Consider the following 21657-nt stretch of genomic DNA (forward strand, 5'->3'; position numbering starts at 1 on the left):
CTCACATATGCCCCGACATCCGCCCCCTCTGCCCCTTCGGGAAGACCCAAAACTCTTAGGTTCTTCCTCCTCGAGTTATTCTCCAGGGCTTCCAGCCTCTCTACACACCTTTTATGCAGTGCCTCGTGCGTCTCTGTCTTCACCACCAGGCCCTGTATTTCATCCTCATTCTCGGCAGCCTTTGCCTTCACATCACGAAGCTCCAACTCCTGGGTCTTCTGTGCCTCCTTTAGCCCTTCAATCGCCTGTAGCATCGGGGCCAACACCTCCTTCTTCAGCTCCTCCACACAGCGCCACAGGAACTCTTGCTGTTCCGCGCCCCACACCGAACGACCTCCTTCCGCCGCCATCTTGCTTCGTGCTTCCCTTCCTTGCCGCTGCTCCTGAGGATCCTCTGCAATCCAGCCACTACTCTCTCCTTTCTCCATATATATCCGGGGGGATTCCCTTCTATTTCACCACACAATGGTTTTAGCCGTCAAAAATTGCCGTTGGGGCTCCTAATAAGAGCCCAAAAGTCCGTTCCAACGGGAGGTGCCGAAACGTGCGACTCAGCTGGTCATCGCCGCACCCGGAAGTCGTTTGATGCCATTTTTAATAGAATCTGGGAATTGAGAGTTAAAGAAATTATGATAAGTTTGTCCAGCAGAAATAAATCCTACAGGGGGAATTGAAAATCCTGGATACTGAATTTGTTGTTAAAAGTGGAGTGGAAGCTTTGTTTAAAATAGTAATTTGGAAGACCAGGACTGGATTTTGGAATGCAAACCACTGATGGATAGCAGTGTTGTGAAAGAGTGTTTCTTGGGAGCAGAGTTTGGAAACTTTCATGTGCCAACCATCTGGGGAATTCTGACGAGAAGTCCACAGACACTGGATTCTCTGGTCACGTTACACTCAAGCGAGAGCACAGCGTGGCCGGAGAATCCCGGGAGAACCCTCTCAAGGGCTTCCCGGCAGCCTCTGCGCCTCGTGGGATTCACCCACGTCTTGCGAGGTGTCGGAGTTGGAACTCTGCCCAAAAGGGGTGGGACCAAATAACGCTCCCGGAAGTTGATCTTATACCTACTTAAGACCTATTCACCCGGGATGCACCAACCTCCTTCGATTCTCTGATCTCTCCAGGGAGGCTGCAGCCAGGCACCGATCAGTGCTGGTTCACACAAACATGGACTAGGCGGAATGGAACCAGTGGGGTCTGACGGGCCATCGGAGACCCCTGGGTGGTCAGGGTCAGTGCAGAGTGGCCCCTGGCCCTCCCCATGAAACATGGGCACCTTGGCACTGCCGCCCTGGCACTGCCAAGCTGACTCGGAGCACTGCCTGGGTGCCATAGTGCTACTGCAAGGGTGCCTGGGTGGCACTGCCAAGGGTCAGGGCCATGCCCATTAAAGGGGGGTGAGGAGGGAGGGAGAGGAGGATCAAGTGGGGGGGGGGGGTGGATTTAAGTAGTCTGATGCACCACTCAATGACTGCCCGGGTGGCCACATGGACCTTGTTATATCAGTTTTCTGCAGCAGTCTCTGGCCTCCATACAGGCGTCATTAGCAAGGACCTAAGCAGATACCCGTTATCCCCCAGGAGCCAACCATTCACCTTGGGGTGTCCATCGAAGATGTCGGGAATCTCTGACTGCCCAGGATGTAGCTGTCATGCACACTCCCCGGGAAGCATGTACACGGATGCATGGTCTTAATGTGGTGGCTGCACACGAGTTGGACATTCAGGAAGTGGAACCCTTTCCTGTTAATGAAGGGCGCTTCCAGACCGCCTGGTGCACGCAAGGCGACATGCATGCCCCCTGGGCCTGGGGCATCCTGACGATGGCAGAGAATCCTGCTGTCCAGACGCCTTGATAGGCCTGGTTAAGGTTAAAGTTTATATAGTCAGCTGCTGTTGGTTAGGATATGCCGCACAAGTCTCTGCTCAAGCCCTAGAATGAACCCGAGGCATAGAGGTTGAGGGCTGCAATGACCTTGATGACCACCGGGAGCAGGTAACTTCGTCCTCCATGTGGTGCCAAGTTTACAAGGGCAAGTCACAGGTGCCTCACCGTCCCCTTGTTGAGGTGGAGCCTCCTAAGGCACACGTTGTCCGACATCTCTTCAAACGACCAACGATGCCTGTACACCTTGGCCATCGCCATCCTCCCCCTCTGGGTCCCTCCCTGGCCTGCTGGACGGCTGGGTACTCATGGTGTTGGGCAGACCTGTGCCCATGGGCTACTGCCTCGAGCCTCTGTTGACGCTTCTCCTGCTGCCTTCTCTGATGTCTGGACTGCCACCAGCAACGCGAGTGGTCCAGAATATCATCCATAATGTGATATCTGCAGGGAATTGGAAAGGGTATGAAACCGACACACAGTTAGGGCTTCCGCCCCGGAACCCTCCAATCCCCCCAGCCTCCCCCTCTGTTACTCTTCCCGTCTTTTCTCAGGGTGCCTTGCAACGAGCCGGTTGTGCTGAGGGACTCCGTCCTGCACACACACCCCCGGCCACAGCAGGGGCCCCAGCTCTTTGGTGTTTGATTGTTGCCTGTTGCCTCTATGGTGTTGATGCCTCCGGTGTGGCAGTATCACCCGCCTGCGACAAGGCACGTCTACGCACGGGAATCCACTTGGGAGGTGTGGAATGCTCACATAATTGACGTTGCCAACTCCCAATTATCTATAGCCTTCAGTTGTGCAGCCAGAGTCCTCTATGGTCAGTGCGAGTTAAAATGACTTGCACCATATTACCACAGACAGGGCTCTCCTGGGGATGGTCAGTGGGACGGACAGGCAGCAGCTGAAGTTGCCCCTGGTTTGGCTATCCACAATTCGGGGGAGTGGCATGTTGGACCTGCGGGCGCTCGGCCCCGAGACCCGTCCCAAGCACTGGGCAGCATCCCCGGTGCCCCAGGCTGACTGCCCGATTTCCAAGATGGCTACTCATCCACTCCCCACAGCTGACATTGCGTTAGCTTCACGATTTCAAATAGGTGTGCTGAAGGGCGCCAGCATGACTGCTCGCTGGGGAGCCGATTAGATTTCGATAGGGGGTCCTTCCCAGTAATGGGATGGATATTGGCCTTAATTTGTAATTATTTTGTGGCAGGATCCGAATCTCGGCAACGGGAGTGAGCCGGTTAGATCGCAAACTGATCAGCGCCCAGTGCAGTTCTCAATTTCGGCCTCTCCCGTGATCTAACCGGCTTGCGTGGATTCACGCCGGCGCTACACATCCGTTAGATTGCGCCCCTGGAATCTTCCCGTTCAGTTATAGCATCAACTGCGATCATAACAACCTGGTAACATTTGATTCTTTAGTGCCATAATTGGCCGTAATTATTGAGCAGCAAAGGACGCCATAGCAACAGGCAAGGCGTGAATGAGTGAACACAGAGTCACAGGAGTGCAGAAGGAGGCCATTTGGCCCATCACATCCATGCTGGTTCTCAGAGAGCCATCTTATCATTCGTACTTCCCTGAGCTTTCCACATTGTCCCTAAAATGTTTGTTCTCTTCTTTTTATCCAGTTCCCTTTTGGTTGTTATTGAACCTGCTTCCACGACCCTTTCAGACAGCATGTTCCAGATCATAATTTGATGTAGAGAAAATTCTCTCCTCCCCTCTGGCTCAATGACCTGTGTCCTTATTTGCTCTATCAAAATACATCAAAACTTTGAACACCTCAATTAATTCTCTCTTTAACCTTCTCTCCATGGGATGTATAACACTCTTAAATCCACACCCTTTCCAAGGCCTTGACATATGAACTTATGAATCAGGAGCAGGAGTAGGCCATTTGGCCCCTCGAGCCTGCTGCATCATTCAATAAGGTCATGGCTGATCTGATTGTGGCCTCAACTCCACTTTCTGCCAACTCCTTTTAACCTTTGAGCCCCTTGTTAATCAAGAAATTATCTTCATCTGCCTTAAAAATATTCATTGACCCAGCCTCCACCGCTCTCTGGGGAAGAGAGTTTCAAATACTCCCAACTCTCCTGAGAGAAAATAAATTCTCCTCATCTCTATCTTAAATAGACTATCCCTTAACAGTGTTCCCTAGTTCTAGTCTATCACGAGGGGAAAAAAATCCCCTCAGCATCTACCCTGTCAGGTCCCCTCAGGATCTGCTACGTTTCAATAAGATCACCTCTCATTCTTCTGAACCCAACTGATACAGGCCCAACCAGTTAACCTTTCCTCGTAAGATAACATTCGCCCATCACCCCCCCCCCCGGACAAAAAACTGCAACCGGAGGCCCGAGACCTAACCAGTGGTTTAGAAAGGTTTGGTATAATCTGACAGGAGGTCTAGTAGATCTGGCAGAGGGGGGAATCCAGAAAGTGTGGGTGACAAGTTAATTCTGAGCCCCCCCAGTGTTTTGGGGGTAGTTGGCAGTTTTCTCATTACATCTGGTTCCTGCTAAATGTAGCGTGGTATCAGCATGAAATTTACTGAGCCTACCTACAGGATTAAATACTTGATGCCATCTGTAACGTTTGATACATGCTGGATGTGGCTTAAAGCAAGAAATGTCCACCCTGATTTTGCTACTTGCATCATAATTCCACCCTCTTCCCCTGGTCTGATCCCAAAAGCTCTGGACTTTGTGCCTTGCCTTAGACCCTCACCCGGAGTTCTGCAGGAGCAACTGCCCACCAGAAGGACATCCCCGACGCAGGGCTTTTGTCATCTCCAGTCTTTATGAAATGTTGGAGTGAAAGGTGATTTGAACGGAAGGGATCAGGGTTGGAGGCTGGTTCTCAATCCAGAGGTCAGCGGTGAGCAATAGCAGCCAGAGGGTGTAAAACTGGCATTCCACCCAGTGCCAGGGTCCCTGCAAGAACTAGCTTAAAATTGCCTCCTCCTACGCATAGCCTGAGGTCACCACAGTGCCATTTGTTTTTCCAGGGACGTGAGCCATGCTGACAGTCCCACTGCAGCACTGAGGGAGTGCAGCACTGTCGCTGGTGCCGTCTTCTGGATCAGACATTAAACTAAGGCATAACCTGCACACCCACAGAGGATGTAAAAGGTCCCGTGGTACTATTTTGAAGAAGAGCGGGGGCGTTCTCCCCAGTGTCCTTGACAATATTCATCCCTCAATCTACGTGACTAAAACAGATCATTTACTCATAATCACGTTGATGTTTGTTGGATCTTGCTGTGCACTAAATTAGCTGCTCTGCTCCCTGTGTTACAACAGTGACTACACGTCAAAAGAAATTAACAGCTGTAAAGCACTTTGGAACATCCTGAGGGGCGCTATTAAAGTGCAAGTCTCCTTTAAATGTATGCAAGAGTGTGACTGAGCTAAGCTGAGCGTTGAAAACTATTAAATGATTGATGAACCCAGCAATTACATTCAAATCTCTTGCATTATGAGTGCTTTAATTAGGGCACTCTAAATTTCAAAGCAGGGTTGGTTAGTAGACCCCACCACACACTTCAATCAACAGGGATGCAGACAAGTGATGGTTGCAGTAATGGATGGCAGTGTTTGCAAAAAGTCAGACTCGATCTTCAACAGCTCCTGCTCAATCTCCAGCAATTCGCTTAACCGCCCAAAACACTTAATTAATCTGAAAGTTGGAGGGTTCATTCGGAGCGACGGTGGTGGAGGAGCAGTACATCCGGGGTTGGGGAGCTGTGCATCTGGGGATCCTTGGGTGTGTACGCATGGACAGTGGGTGTCCCCTCCATTGTCTCGGTCAGTGGGAAATGAGCTGTCACTCCATCAGACCATCCTGTGCTTGCTGCCGTTGGAGCTGTGAGAATTTCAGGCAATCTCCAGTCAAACCTAGACATGAAGCAGGAGATGGCCAAGATCAGGGTTTGGATGTGATAAATACACACCTGAATTCATGTGAACTAATGTCCTAACCCCAACTACAAAGAGGTATAAAAGATTTCAGAAACTAGGTGATGTTAGTTGATGGATAAATATTAAAACAGTGTCATGGCGCAGAAATAGGCCATTCAGACCAAATTATATTCTCTTTATTCTTTCATGGGATGTGGACATCACTGGGAAGGCCCAGCATTTGTTGCCCATCCTTAATTGTCCTTGTTGTGGGACTTGCTCGCCCATTTCAGAGGGCATTTAAGAGTCAGCCATATTGCCGTGGACCTGGAGTCACATGTAGGCCAGACCAGGTAAGGACGGCAGATTTCCATCCCTCAAGAACATTTGTGAACCAGGTGGGTTTTACGACAATCGACAATGGTTTCATGGTCACCAAAACTGAGACGAACTGTATTTTCCAGATTTTATATTAATTGAATTTAAATTCTATCAGCTGCTATGGTGGGATTTGAACCCATGTCCCCAGAGCGTTAGCCTGAGCCTCAGGGTTATTAGTCCAATGACATCACTATGTCAACACCCCCTAACCATGAACTGAGTTCATGCTGGTGTTCGTGCTCCACACAAACTTTCTTCCACTTTAGATTAACATTCACTTGAGAGAGTGATTGGGGTTGGAGTTTGATGCGTCATCTGAAAGGCAGCATCTCCAACAGGGCAGCACTCCCTCAATACTGCACTGGAATGGAAGGTCTATAATGAAGGGTTTGGGCAGCAGCAATTCATTGATAATAAGATGACTGTGCAAGGTAAAATGGAAAGGGAATGGGACAAGAAAATAAATAAGAAATAAATGTAGAGGAGGTTCAGCCGACAACAGCAGACTAGCAGAGGGGGAGGGAGTTATGGAAAAATTGAAAGACGACCATAGCTCAGGATTGTGTCAGGTCCTGTTTGTGTTTAGTGTTTGTTCGACTCGTGGCTTTGTCCTGTTTGAATGTCCTTTAGGGTCGAGAGGTTAGGAGAGGGCCATCAACAGGGTATTAGTGACAGGAATAGTCAGCATATTAATGGAGAAGCGGCTTTAAACTATATTAATTGTCACTCCCACCGCTCCTCTACCATCTCCCCTCAAGGACATGGCCCGCCAAGATACCATGCTTAAACACCTGACTATTCAAGTCTCAAGAAGGGAAGGGGGGGAATCTACTTTGCCCCAGGACTTTAACTTGTACAGACCATCAATTAGGCCATACCTGGAGTACAGTGCACAGCTCTAGATATAGAGGCACCGGAGAAGGTGCAAAAGTGATTCACCAGGATGATATCACAACTGAAAGGATATATCTAATCAGGGAAGATTGAACAGTCTGAGTTCTTTTCTCCCTGCAAAATTCTGAAAGTGTTTGATAAGATAGAGATATGTAGCAGATATTAATGGTTGATATTTCTTATTGGTAGGATACACATGAAGGGCATTGTTTAACTAAATACTTTCAGCACACATATATATAGGGGACAGCTGGGACACTGGGTGGGCAGGGAGAGAGATATGAGACGGGACAAAGTCAGTAACTTCTCTCAGTAAAGGGACTTTGTCAACTGTCTTGGATTCTATTAACAGCAGAGCTAACCCTAATGTACGTTACAAATATATGATTGTGATAGATGAATCCAACAAGGAATTCATGTGACACTCCTTCACCAAGAGAATGGTGGGAATGTGGAACTTGCTACCACATGGAGTAGTTGAGGCAAACAGGTAGATATCAGGGGAGGTTTGATAAATACATGAAGGGGAAAGGAACAGGAGGATGTGAGATAAATGTAAGAATTTAAGATGTATTGTATTGTAGGCATTTGGTGCAGTAAGGGTTTAATACCTGGGTTATAGTGTGTGACTGCTGCAATCATGTTTCAAAATAAATCCTAGTTTGAAGCCAGTGATGCAATTAAACCATAGTAAAATGCTTGGGGTAGTAGAATTTTCTTTTGATTAAAGGGATTCCTTGTGGAGTTGATTAGATTTCAGCAAGGTAAGATGATGTTGTTGCTGGATGGAGCTACGGCATCAGGCTTTTTGAGAAAGCAGTTCAGTTCTAATCTGAATGAAACTGTGTCCAGAAGTCAAGCAGTTTGCTCACTGCAATTCAGTTAAAAGAAATTAACCGTCTTGAAGGCAGTGCAGACTTGTTTGAGAACAAGGTGAGCTGAAAGAAGCTGAGAAACAGCTTCTGAAGAAATACAGCCAGAGTTTCTGCTTGGGTCTGACAGGAGTCAGATCTTTTCATTAAAGCAATATCAAGAGATCTCTCGTTCTCAAAGAACATCTCTGTAAAACAGGTATTCCTGAGTGCCAATGGTTTAATAGTGGATTGAGCGTGCAGACTTTTTTTTTCTTGTTTAAGTGGGAATAAAGATAGCAGTTGAGGGTATTGTCTTCACTGTATTGAGGAGTTTTGTTGAAGGGGTATCTGAGCTATTTTCTGGTGTGATGTTAAAGATTTTAACACTGTTAGTAATAAAGTTTCTTTCAATAAACCATATCCCTATTTCTTTGTGCAATCACTCCTGGAGCGAGGCATCCTTTCCTCACAGTCTTTCAAAATTTAAATTAAATATTGAGGTTTCTGTTCAGTATCCTAGCCACTGTAGGGATCTGGTCTGGGATCGTAATACATGTGTTAATGGATTGAGATAAAGAGGGGTGGGAGGAGGCTCGTGTGGAGATTAAAAATCGGCATTGACCAGTTGGGAGGAATGGTCTGTTTCTGCAAATTTCTGTGGAATGCTTTTTCAAGTTGTTAGTCAGTCTGAATGAGAGAGCTCCTCTTCACTGCAGCTGGCTCTAACTTTCTGTCTCTTTCTAGGAAAGCATTACGGTGTGTACAGCTGTGAGGGCTGTAAAGGCTTCTTTAAACGAACTGTGCGCAAAGACCTCACCTACACTTGTCGTGACACCAAGGACTGCATGATCGACAAGCGCCAGCGCAATCGCTGCCAGTACTGCCGCTATCAGAAATGCCTGGCCACAGGAATGAAAAGAGAAGGTAAGACCCATTCTCTTCTCTCTCTTTCAACATGCAGTGAGCTGGCTGACATTGAGCATTCCAGAGACGCTTTATGGACGACTTTGAGCTGATTTGTGTTTTAGACCCCTAATCTGTGACCCCCTAGAGTGCATGCAACAGCCCAGAACTGTATCTACCCTGGGAGATTATTAATGGAGACAGTGTTGAAGTGACTTTAATCTCATAGGATCGTAGAATTTACAGTGCAGAAGGAGGCCATTCGGCTCATCGAGTCTGCACCGGCTGTTTGAAAGTGCACCCTACCTAAGCCCACACCTCCACCCTATCCCAGTAACCCCTCCCAACCTTTTTGGACACTAAGGGCAATTTAGCATGGCCAATCTACCTAACCTGCACATCTTTGGACTGTGGGAGGAAACCGGATCACCCGGAGGAATCCCACGCAGACACGAGGAGAACGTGCAAACTCCGCACAGACAGTGACCCAAGTTGGGAATTGAACCTGGGACCCTGGAGCTGTGAAGCAACTGTGCTAAACACTGTGCTACCGTGCCCCCCATATTGTATCTAACCCTGTGCTTTACATGTCCTGGGAATGTTTGATGCGGACAGTGTAGATGGAGCTTTACTCTGTATCTAATCCCGTGCTGTACCTGCCCTGGAAGTGTTTGATGGGTTGTGTAGAGGGAGCTTTTAACAATAATTACTCATTAAAATAGAACCTTTACTGTAATAAAAGCTCCCAAGGTGTTTCAGACAATTGTTGAAGGCCATACTTAGACTGTAACTATATAAAGAGATGTCAAGTCCAATAATCAAAAGCTTGGTCAGAGTGGAAAGTTTTAATTAGTGTTTTAACGGAGGGAAAAGGAAAGAGACGGAGTGGAGTAGGAAGGAAGTTGAGACAATGGGAGGTACAGTCACCAATAGTTGAATGATTAAATCCAGGGGTCCTTAAAAGGTCTGAATTAGATGAGCAAAGATATCTTGGGAGATTATGGGGCTGTACATCATAGAGACCATGGTGAGATTTGAAACAAAGGTGACAATTTTAAAATTGAGGCATTGCTTGACCAAGGGCAGCACTGTAGCACATGTGATTAGCACTGTGGCTTCACAGCGCCAAGGTCCCAGGTTCGATTCCCTGCTGGGCCACTATCTGTGTGGAGTCTGCACGTTCTCCCCGTGTCTGCGTGAGTTTCCTCCGGGTGCTCCGGTTTCCTCCCACAATCCAAAGACGTGCAGGTTAGGTGGATTGGCCATGATAAATTGCCCTTAATGACCAAAAAGGTTTGGAGGGGTTATTGGGTTACGGGGATAGGGTGGAGGTGAGGGCTTAAGTGGGTTGGTGCAGATTCGATGGGCCGAATGGCCCCCTTCTGCACTGTATGTTCTATAAGAACCAGTATCAGTCTGAGCACCAAGCTGACTGGTGAACAGGACTTGGTGGGAGTAAGAACTCAGCCAGGAGTTTTGGATGACCTCATGTTTACAGAGGGTAGAATGTGAGAGAACAGCCAGGAATGTATTGGAATAGTCACGTCGAGAGGTAACAAAATTAGTGGATAAGAGTTTTAGAATGAAGCCAAGCAATCGTGCTGGGGCGGAAATGGGATGTAAAACCACAGAATCATTACAGTGCAGAAGCAGACCATTCAGCCCATCATGTCTTCACCAGCTCTCCAAATGCCACCTAGAGCCCCCCTTCTGCTGTAACCCCTTAAACCTGCACACACATCCTTTTGAGAAAGCAGTCTTGATTTGATGGTCCCACACAAAGCTGGACAACAGTGGAGAGGTGATGGAGGGGGATGGTGTGGTCACCATGTCCAAGGCCGTAAAGGCGATGGGAAAGACGATGGCGCAGTGCGATTGTCTCTGGATTAGTAATCTGGGAACCCGGGTTCGAATCCCACCATGGCAGATGAAATTTGAATTGAATAAAAACCTGGAATTAAAAGTTTAATGATGACCACAAAACAATTGTTGTGAAAACCCACCCTGGTTCACTAATTCCATTTAGGGAAGTAAATCAGCCAATATGTGACTCCAGACCCACAGCAATGTGGTTGATTCTTAACTGCCCTTGGAAATGGCCGAGTAAGCCACTGAATTCGAGGGCAATTAGGGATGGGCTATAAATGCTGGCCCTGACAGTGATGCCCACATGCCGTGAACAAATTTTTAAAAAACACAGTTGGAGGAGGGAATGTTTCCCTTTGTCACAGTCACACACGGTATCATTTGTCACTTTGAGAAGAGCCGTTTGGTCATTGACAGAGCAGGAACCTGATTGGAGACCTGAAAGTATCTGAATAGTCATTGACAGGTTGATTGAGGGAATGTCTGTTGATGTTTTTTATAATTGGGGGTTATCTAGCAGTGGTCTGCGGTCACAAAGATTCCCTGGTGTTTGCCAGAGGCTGCCTGTCTCCACCATTTAGACAATTTAAAGTAAATGTAATGTTGATCCCCAAGGGCTGAAGTGTCCAGAATGCAGAGCATAACCTTCCAGCACAAGTCACTGAGAGACGCCGGTATTACCTCAGGCACCGGTCCCACACCAGGAACCAGAAACCACCACTTAGCCCCGGAGTCAGAGGGTCAACTGTGCAGCATTTTGTTGTCAAGGAGATGGTTATCAATCTGGGCATTCTGCTTGGCTCGTTAGACGAAACGAGAAGCGAGAGTTGTTACGGCACCAGCACCATCAGTCTTCTCAGCACTGTAAGGTCTATAAAGACTGACAGTGAGAAACCATCAGTGCCTGGGGTAGCCCAGGAGCAGGGAAATCAGCCAGGACTCCCGTGACTCCCACTAGGAAGTTCAGGCATTGGACGAGGGCAGAATCGGGCGATCGGTCCCTCAGCTTGGCCAGTACATCGCTGCCTCGGTCGAAGAATTGGGTTGGTGGGTTGTGTGGGGGCTTGGGCGAGGCAGCAGAAAGCAGTTGACGGCCGCAGAGACCCCATGTCCAAGGAGGCGTAATCAGAAGGACATGGGAGGGTGTCATTACAGGGGGTAAAAGTGTTCATGTGTTTCTCGATCTGTGGTTCCACACATTTTCTGGTTTTCTTTCAGCCGTGCAGGAGGAGAGGCAGCGAGGGAAGGAGAGAAGTGACAATGAGCTAGAGCCCAGCAGCAGTGTCAATGACGACATGCCAGTGGAGAAGATTCTAGAAGCAGAACTGGCTGTGGAGCCAAAGACAGAGACGTATGTGGATGCCAGTCCAGGAAATTCGGTGTGTAGTACAGATTCCCTTCCACCTCTCTTTCTGCTTAATGTAAGAACAAGTCCCAGTACTAATTTTTACTATTTAGCATTATATAACTTTTTTATTTTGACTTTTCCTTGTCTCACATTGGGAGCTGCACGCCACATTCCACTGTAAAGCTGGAGTTAGTCAGTCACTGTCAGATTCAATCACCCTAGTTGACCAGCACTGGGGAATTTGCTTGCATTCTCATTACTCCCCTTCACCATTCCCATCTATCTAATTCCCCAAGGTCCGGCTCCATGCTTCCCAATTTGCGCAAATGGGTAAGGTCTCAATGGCGTGCAGTCCTGTGGTTTAATTCTCTGACCTGTGATCTTAGTTTCACATGATCTGTGCCTTACAGCTTCAGCAACTGGATTGGCAGTTAAGGATGTAATTTTGTGCTTGAGATCGCAATGTCCTCAGGTCTGGGGTTGAATCCAGTTGAGTCCAGTGGGGTGAAGATTTCCTCATTCTGCTGACTGGAAACCTTAATCGAGATATGCCCTGGGAGTCTTTGATGGAGAGCTTCAGTCTGTATCCAACCCCGTGCTGTACCTGTCATGAGAGTGTTTGATGGGAACAGTGTAGTGGAAGCTTTTCTCCATATCTAACCCCATGTTGTACCTGTCCTGGGAATGTTTGATGGGGACAGCGTAGAGGGAGCTTTCGGCTGTATCTAACCTAGGCATATTTTTTTTAAATGTTTTTATTGAGATTTTTAATTATATACATAAATAACAGTCAAACAATAAGGCATGCATCAACAACCTCAACAAACCATCCCAACCAAAAACAAAAACTCCCACAACAATTCATAGAATCATAGAATTTACAGTGCAGAAGGAGGCCATTCGGCCCATCGAGTCTGCACCGGCTCTTTGAAAGAGCACCCTACCTAATCCCACACCTCCACCCTATCCCCATAACCCAGTAACCCCACCCAACACTAAGGGCAATTTTGGACACTAAGGGCAATTTAGCATGGCCAATCCACCTAACCTGCACATCTTTGGACTATGGGAGGAAACCGGAGCACCCGGAGGAAAACCACGCAGACACGGGGAGAGCATGCAAACTCCACACAGACAGTGACCCAAGCCGGGAATCGAACCTGGGACCCTGAAGCTGTGAAGCAATTGTGCTAACCACCATGCTACCGTGCTGCCCTAATTATAACCTCCCAACAGAATACCCTCACCCTCCAACAGCTACTAGTGACCAGATCCTTGAAATGCAATATAAATTGACGCCACCTGCAATAAAACCCACCAGTCACTCCCCTCATTGTGAACATAACCTCTTGAGATGCAAAAGTTCCATCAAATCACCCAACCATGCTGTGGCACTGGGCAAATAGCAAAGCAAGAGGTTCGGCAGCGCCAACCCTACACCTGCCTCTCCCTCTGTAAGAACCCCCCTCCAAATCTGAGGTGGTCAACCCACCCATGGACGGCATGGTAGCACAGTGGTTAGCACAGGTGCTTCACAGTGCCAGGGTCCCAGGTTCGATTCCCGACTTGTGTCACTGTCTGTGCGGAGTCTGCACGTTCTCTCCATGTCTGCGTGGGTTTCCTCCGGATGCTCCAGTTTCCTCCCACAAGTCCCAAAAGGCGTGCTGTTAGGTGAATTGGACATTCTGAATTCTCTTTCTCAGTGTACCCGAATAGGTGCTGGAATGTAGCGACTAGGGACTTTCACAGTAACCTCATTGCAGTATTAATGTAAGCCTACTTGTGACAATAATCAACATTATTATTATAAGGTCCATTATAAGCCACTCCAGCCCTCGGAAAAACACGTTCAGTCCTGAGAGTGTTTGATGGGGACAGTGTAGAGGGAACTTTACTCTGTATCCAGCACCGTGCTGTACCGTCCTGGGAGTGTTTGATGGAGACAGTATAGAGGGGACTTTACTCTGTATCTAACCCCATGCTGTACCTGCCCTGCAGTTGTTGATGAGGTCAGTGTAGAGGGAGCTTTACTCTGTATCTCTGTACCCTGTATCTATCCCTGTGGCGTATGCTCTGTGAGTGCCTGTACCTGCATGCCCATGCATCCACTTGTGTGTCTGTCCACATAACATGCATCTTGGTACATATGTGCATACATAAGTGTCTCTCTGTACATGCCTGTGTGTACACATATGTATATCTGGCATATATACATTCATGTGTCTTAGGATGAGTGTCACCATCGTGACTATTTGTGTGTGCCTGCATATTTCCTGTGAGCGTGCGTGGATCCGCGTTTCTGTGTCTATGTGAGTGTCCGTGTGAGGGCATGCCCAGGTTTCTGTGGCCATATGTGGACGTGTCTGTGTCATGTGTGTCCGTATGTCTTCTAAGTTGGTGGTTTGGGTGGTGCTACTCTCACTGCCCTCTGTTCAAACGTGAAGAAAGGCTGCTTCAGCTGAGATGGGGTGGGGGTCCCACCATTCCCTTGACCTTCAAGGATGGAGACAAGATTAAGTCTGGAGGGAATCTCAGAACCCTAAAGAGATGGTTAGCCTTTTTGCTGAAGTCAGATCTTTGTCTCTACGAGGATATGAAACAGTAGGATTGGAGAACAGAGAGAGCCATGCCCTTCAATTTGTTTGAACTAATTTTACATTAATAACCACTTAAATCTGAGAAGAAGTGTCTCCTGCTGTGCCAGGTAATAGAGTAATTTAGACATTGCTCTGCTGACTGCCATTTTGTGCCCGACACTCAATTGTAGGAATCAGTTGATAGGGAAAATAATTTGACGGAGTTTGAAGATGCAGCAGAGACACCCACGATGCCAGCCGGCTGACTAAAAATCAGTTGCCTGAAAATACCTTCTGTTCATAATTTGATGTGAGCTTGACTAGGAACAGCACAAGGAGGCTCCATGCACCAGTTTTGAATCTGAGTCATTGTCATCTGGATGGAGCAACACAGCTGCTTGAGCACAAAAACTTGGGGGTTTCCATAGCAACTGAGCACAGATTATTTTCTTTCTTCCATCCCTCCAACTCCCAGTGTGAACTATGGTGCTTTAAATATACAGGCATTGGGCCCCTTCAGCGTATCATCATCAAGAAGGATCCGGAGCTGGAAACTACATAAACTACAAAATTACCTTGGCTCCTGGATTCACGGGTGAAAACTGGCCTAATCTGCCCTTCGTCCCTTACTTTTCCCATCCTGGCTAGGTCCAGCACAGGGAGAAATCAGATCAGCTTGTAAATTATCCTATTCCCACCCCCGGACCCAGAATCCGGAAAATCCCCATTAAAGTAAGTCCCGAGCTTTCTGGATACAGGATGTGGTGCCCGTACTTGCAGTTGGCCTGAGTTGAACCTGGGACTGTCACTCTCAGATGAAAACCAAACTGAATTTGCATGTCACATCTCCGAGGAAGGGCACGCAAAGATTCACCCGGATGATACCAGGGCTAAAAGAATTAAATTACCAGGACAGGTCGTTGAGACTGGACTTGTATTCCTTGAGGATAGCTGATTATGGGGTGATCTAAATTAAGAGTTTAAGATGATTAAAAGAGTTGATAGGGAGAAACTAATCCCTCTCAGAGAGTCCAGAACAGGGCGGGGGTGGTCCTTAAAATTCGAGCTAGGTTGTTCGGAGGAGATGTCAGGAAGGACTTCTTCACACAAAGGATGGTGGAAATCTGGAACTCTTCTCTCTCTTCATTCAAAAAGCTGTTGAGGCTGGGAGCTAATTGAAAATTTCAAAATCGAGCTTTGAACATTGCTGAAAAGTTACCAACGTTTTTCCTCAAGTGCTCATCAGGATAAACAGAAGAGTACCAAATTTCAAACAATCACAACAATTTATACTGCAGGGGGGAAAGGATGCTGATTGGTTAGCAAGTTGACTGATTGGCTGAGGCATTGCCGTGGTGAAACGAACGGAAAACTACAGCTTCCCCAAGCTCCTGGGTATTTAGAAAAATGCACAGGGCTTGAACATATTCCTTTTTACAAAGGATGGGTCACTGTGTGAGAATGTTTGTCGGTTCCAGCTGTCAATGTCTTATTGAACGCATTGTTGCGATTTAATGGCAGTTATGTTTAAAAATATATATTTTTATTCTCCTTTTTCACATTTTCTGCACCCACCAACAATAAACAAGAAACAGTTACGCAGAGCGGAGAATCGGCGCCATTGGCGCCGGTGTGGTTGGCGCGACGTGTGTCACGCCGGTCACGAGGATTCTCCGGCCGAGCCCGGGCTGACAGAATCCCGCCCCCTATTCGGAGAATACTGACAGAACCGCCGATACCAACCCCTTCTCCAGTCCCCCTGTAATGGCAGTTATGTTTTAAAGAGACAATAGGAATTTGTAGATTTAAATTTAGATTGATTGTCACATGTACCGAGGTACAGTGAAAAGTACTGTTCTGCCTACAGTCCAGGCAGATAGTTCCATACATGAAAAAAAACACAGGACATATGACAAATACACAATGTAAATACATACACATAGACGTCGGGTGAAGCATACTCCTATAATTGGGAATAGCGACTTCCGGTGGAAGCATGTCGGGAGAAGTCGCAGACGAGATGGCTCCCGGCAGGATACTTGATTTTTGGCCCTTTTCGCCCAGTTTCTGGGGATATTTTTTGCGTAAAATCCCATCTGATCGATGGTATAAGATGCTCACATAAGAGAAATGCAAAGAAAAGCATTTATAGAAATTAGTCGACGGATTGAGAGGCTTCTTGAGGCTCCTCGATGGAGAAAATGGCGAAGGCTGCTCCAGTGACTCTGGCCATTCTAACAATGGCCGACATACTTGCCGGCATCTTGTCAGTGGAATTTGAGAAACAATGGAGGGTTGTGCCTGTGGACCATCGTAAATCGATAGAAGATGTCTCGACTCCCGAAGTTAGAGAAGACCTCCGAAATAATAAAAGCGCATGGCTTGGCGATTAAGGTGAAGGAACCCTTCGGGGGGCAATGACCAGAATATGATAGAAACAGAAAATACTGGACAATCTCAGCATCTGTGGAGAGAAAAGGGATCTAACGTTTCAAGTCTGCATGACTCTTTGTCAAATCTAGAGAGAACTGGAAATGGGGTCAGATTTATACTGTCGGGGGGGGGGAGCAGAGCAAGTGGGACTGGCCACCCCAACCTCCACTACAGACATGTCTGTGTCATGTGTGTCCTTATGTCTGCTGAGATTTGTGATTTGGGCGGTGCTACTCTCACTGCCCCCTGCTGAAACATGAAAAAAGGTTGCTTCAGCTGAGATGGGATGGGGGTTCCACCATTCCCTTATCCTTCAAGGATGGAGACAAGATTAGATCTGGAGGGAACCTCAGAACCCTAAAGAGACGATTGACCATTTTGTTAAAATCATGGACTGGATTCTCCGCACCCTCACGCCGAAATCGCAGCTGGCGGGGAGGCGGAGAATCCATGTTCCCGGAAGATATTGGGACCGGCGCTGGTTCATCGATTCTGCGGGCCCCGAAAAGCGGCATACTCCCGTCGCCTGGGACCTACCTGGGGCCATTGCCAGAGGCCCACTCAGCCATTCTCCGTCCCCGACTGGCCGAAGTCCCGACTGCGTGGAACTAATATGCTCCAGCCGGTCGGGATACTCGTGTGGTGGCTCCGGACTCAGTCCGCGGCCGCCCTGGTCGGGGGCGGGCCAATCGGAGGCCAGGGGGGGGGCCTTAAAGGCAGCCGGGGAATGTTTGTGCAGGGGTTGAGGGTTGGGCGCACAGCCGATCGGGGTTCTCTTTTTTGGTCTAGCTCCGCGGTCCGAGTCCGCCATGGAGTATGGCAAGGCCGCCGCCGTGTGCATGCGTGGGCTCCGACCCGGAGCTATGTGTGCCCATAACTGCAGCAAAAGCTGCGAGATCTACTCCGGGTCCCTGCTAGCCCCTGCAGGGCTGGGAATTTGTGTCCCTTTGATCCAAGTTTTTCTGGCGTAAAACTCCATCATTTTGACGCCGTCGTGGGGGCATAGTCCCAATAATGGGGAATCCAGCCCCATATCTTTATCTCTACGATGATATGAAACAGTAGGATTGGAGAACAGAGAGCCATGATCTGCAATTTGTTTTTTAAAATAAATTTAGAGTGCCCAATTCATGTTTTCCAATTACGGGGCAATTTAGCATGGCCAATCCACCTAGCCTGCACATCTTTTTGGGTTGTGGGGGCGAAACCCACGCAAACATGGGGAGAATGTACAAACTCCACACGGACACTGACCCAGAGCCGGGATCGAACCTGGGACCTCGGCGTCGTGAGGCAACAGGGCTAACCCACTGCGCCACCGTGCTGCCAGTGACCTGCAATTTGTTTGAACTAATTTTATATTAAATAGCGTCAGGTTTACTCACAGATTGACTTTTTCCTGGTGGGTGGGTGTCTTCTCACCTGGGTGAAGAGGGGCGGGTATTCAGCTAATGTGATTTAGACCATGCTCCACACTTTGTGGACTTAGACCTAGAGTCAGGACCTTCTCAGTACCCACCATGGAGGTTGGATATGGCATTGTTAGCAGATAAAGAATTTTCCGAATATATATCCTTCGCCATTGAGGAATATATCAAGTTTAACAAGATCGAGTCTCTCTCAGCCTCAACGTATGGGAAGCTCATAAGGTACTTATTAGCGGGGAGATAATTTCCTACAAAGCACATGTGGCAGACTCCATCCATAAGGTGGATTATCATTATTCACTTGTCCCTACTGTGGAGTTACTTGCGAGCAGGGAAAAGCTGCAGACGCAATTTGAATTGTTATCAACAGGTAGAGCGGTGAATCGGTTGCCTCGCTCACAGCGTGTATTCAGTGAGAAGACCAGTCGCCTTTTAGCTCATCAGCTGAATGGCATTTCCAGACGATTGGATAGATTAGGGACTCAAGTGGCTGTTTGGTTTCCGCCCCGCCTAAAGTCAGTGCGGCTTTCAAAGCATTCTTTGGGGGCTTTATAGATCGGAACCCCCAGAGGAGAGCTCAGTCATAGCCAAGTTTTTGAATGGGCTGTCCTTCCCATTGGTGGAGAGAAAAGAGTTGCACGGTATTGGGTTAATCCAGATGGGTAAATCTTCCGGCTCTGATGGATTCCCCATTCTGTTCTACAAGGGGTTTGTGGGTCAGTTGACTCCTTTAATCTTGGACATGTTCAATGATTCCTTGTCCTGAGGTTTGTTGCCCATTATCATTACACAGGCTTCTATTCCCTGATCCTGAGGAAGGACAAGGACCTTACAATATGTGGGTCACTGTACGTTTTAAAAAGGTTAACTTGGAGTTCATAGAATAAACATTGTTTTGCTTTAAAAAATACTTTTCTATTTCTGCTGTACCACACCTGTAGGTGAACCTTTAAAAGCAAGGTTTTGTTGACCTTATCAGATTGAAAGGAAATTAAGTGAGATGAATTATTTGGTAAAAACACCAGATAGAAGGAAAACTCACCGAGTGTGTCATGTAAATATGCTTAAAAGGTATTTTGAAAGGGAAGGAGAGAAAAAGGAGGAGTTTTTAATGATTCTAACTCAAAGTGACCAACCAAATCCAGATGACTGTGAATTTGACATACCTCAAATTAAATTGGAAAATGGGGATGTTCTTAAAAATTGGGATAAATTGTTGAGTTACCTTCCAGAGGAAAACAGACTGACCTGAAAGAGTTATTGATATCACATGGGCAATTTTGTAGAGATAAATTGGGAAGTACTAAAATGGCTATACATGATGTAGATGTGGGAAATGCTGTTCCAATCAAACAACATCCATACAGACTTAACCCTTTAAAATTGGCACAGGTTAACAAAGAGATTGGGAGTATGCTGAAGAATGGCATAATTGAAGTGGGCTGCAGCCAATGGAGCTCACCCCTAGTGATGGTACCTAAACCAGACAGTAACCAACGGTTGTGTGTGGACTATAGAAAGATTAATGCAGTTACAAGAACAGACTCTTATCCTATCCCACGTTTGGAGGATTGCATGGAGAAAGTGGGACAATCAGCTTTTATTTCCAAGCTGGATTTACTTAAAGGTTACTGGCAGGTAACTTTATCCGAAAGGGTGATGAAGATTTCAGCTTTTGTGACTCCAGAGGATATATACCAATTCAAAGTTATGCCATTTGGCATGAAAAACACACCAGACACATTTCAACGGTTAACTAACAAAGTTGTTTCAGAATTACCCAATTGTGACTATCTTGTAATTTTCAGCCAGACATGGACGGAACATTTTTAAGATTGGAAGCATTCTTAACTGTTGACTGGGTTTTTTCTATTGTAACCTGAAACATCCATTTTATACTATATTGTTATAAATGAAAAAGTTACCAATAAAAATATATATTTTTTAAGTAATTGGGAATAGTCAGGACATTGGCTGGCACGGTGATTAGCACTGCTGCCACACAGCGCCAGGAACCTGGGTTCGATTCTGACCTTCGGTGCCGATGTGGATACCTGCATGGGTTTCTTCCGGGTTCTCTGGTTTCCTCCGACAGTCCAAAGATGTGTAGGTTAGATGCATTGGCCATGCTAAATTATCCCACAGTGTCCAAAGATGTGGGGTTATGGGGACAGGACGAGGGATTGAGCATAGGTTGGCAGCACAGTGGTTAGTACTGTTGCTTCACAGCGCCAGGTAGCTGGGTTCGATTCCCGGCTTGGGTCACTGTGCGGAGTCTGCACGTTCTCCCCATGTCTGCTAAGGTTTCCTCCGGGTGCTCCAGTTTCTTCCCACAAATCCTGAAAGACATGCTTGTTAGGTGAATTGGACATTCTGAATTCTCCCTCAGTGCACCCGAACAGGCGCCGGAATGTGACGACTAGGGGATTTTCCCAGTAACTTCTTACAGTGTGTTATGGGCCAGGGTTTAGAGAACCCCAAAGTGTATCATGGAGTTCACCTGACCCACAACTTTTAATAGATTGTGGTATGGGGAGCTCACGGCCCACTCTACAGGTATGGTACAGCAGAAATGGAAAAGTATTTTTTAAAGCAAAACAACGTTTATTCTATGAACTCAAGTTAACCTTTTTAAAACAGACAGTGAACATCTTAGCAACCATTAATTCAAATACAACCCCCAAAGACTACAACACTAAGTAATCCTTTAAGCTTTCCTTTTGACATCCATAAGACTTAAAACACCTTTTACCAGAGGCACATCAGGTTAAAGTCACTACTGTTATTAGTTTTAAATCACTAGGATGGATTTACAGTCTTTAGATTACAGGGAGAGACTCTTAATACACCTTCTGGCTGTGACTGCAGCTATCCAACTCTGAAAATGAAACTAAAACACACCCTGCAGCAAAACAGCGTAAAATGAAAGTAAAAAGCTGACAGACAGCCCAGCTCCACCCACTCTCTGACATCACTGCAGTAATAAACACCCATTTCTTAAAGGTACTCTCACTACAGATACTTACATACACACCATTTATAAACACCCATTTCTTAAAGGTACTCTCACATGACAAGTGTTGATGTAATTATTATTATTATGAAAAGGTAGGGTGCTCTTTCAGAGGGTAAGTGGTAACCCGATGGGCCGAAGGCTCGAAGGCCCTCCTTCTGCACTGTAGGGA

At 47.0% G+C, this 21657-nt stretch overlaps 1 protein-coding gene across 10 annotated transcripts in view; it reads left to right on the top strand.

Annotated features, from left to right (window-relative positions):
- LOC140426646 (retinoic acid receptor RXR-gamma-A-like) overlaps nucleotides 1-21657 on the top strand; it is a 547996-nt gene that overhangs the window by 442513 nt on the left and 83826 nt on the right. For 9 of the 10 annotated variants that reach the window (XM_072511720.1, XM_072511724.1, XM_072511717.1 and 6 more), the window contains 2 exons: nucleotides 8664-8843; nucleotides 11907-12109. In XM_072511720.1, coding sequence (XP_072367821.1) covers nucleotides 8664-8843; nucleotides 11907-12109 — 383 coding nt within the window. The remainder of the gene's footprint in view (nucleotides 1-8663; nucleotides 8844-11906; nucleotides 12110-21657) is intronic. The other variant, XM_072511715.1, reaches the window with a different exon arrangement.

The sequence above is a fragment of the Scyliorhinus torazame genome, chromosome 7, assembly GCF_047496885.1.
Source record: "Scyliorhinus torazame isolate Kashiwa2021f chromosome 7, sScyTor2.1, whole genome shotgun sequence".
Taxonomy (NCBI): Eukaryota; Metazoa; Chordata; class Chondrichthyes; order Carcharhiniformes; family Scyliorhinidae; genus Scyliorhinus; species Scyliorhinus torazame.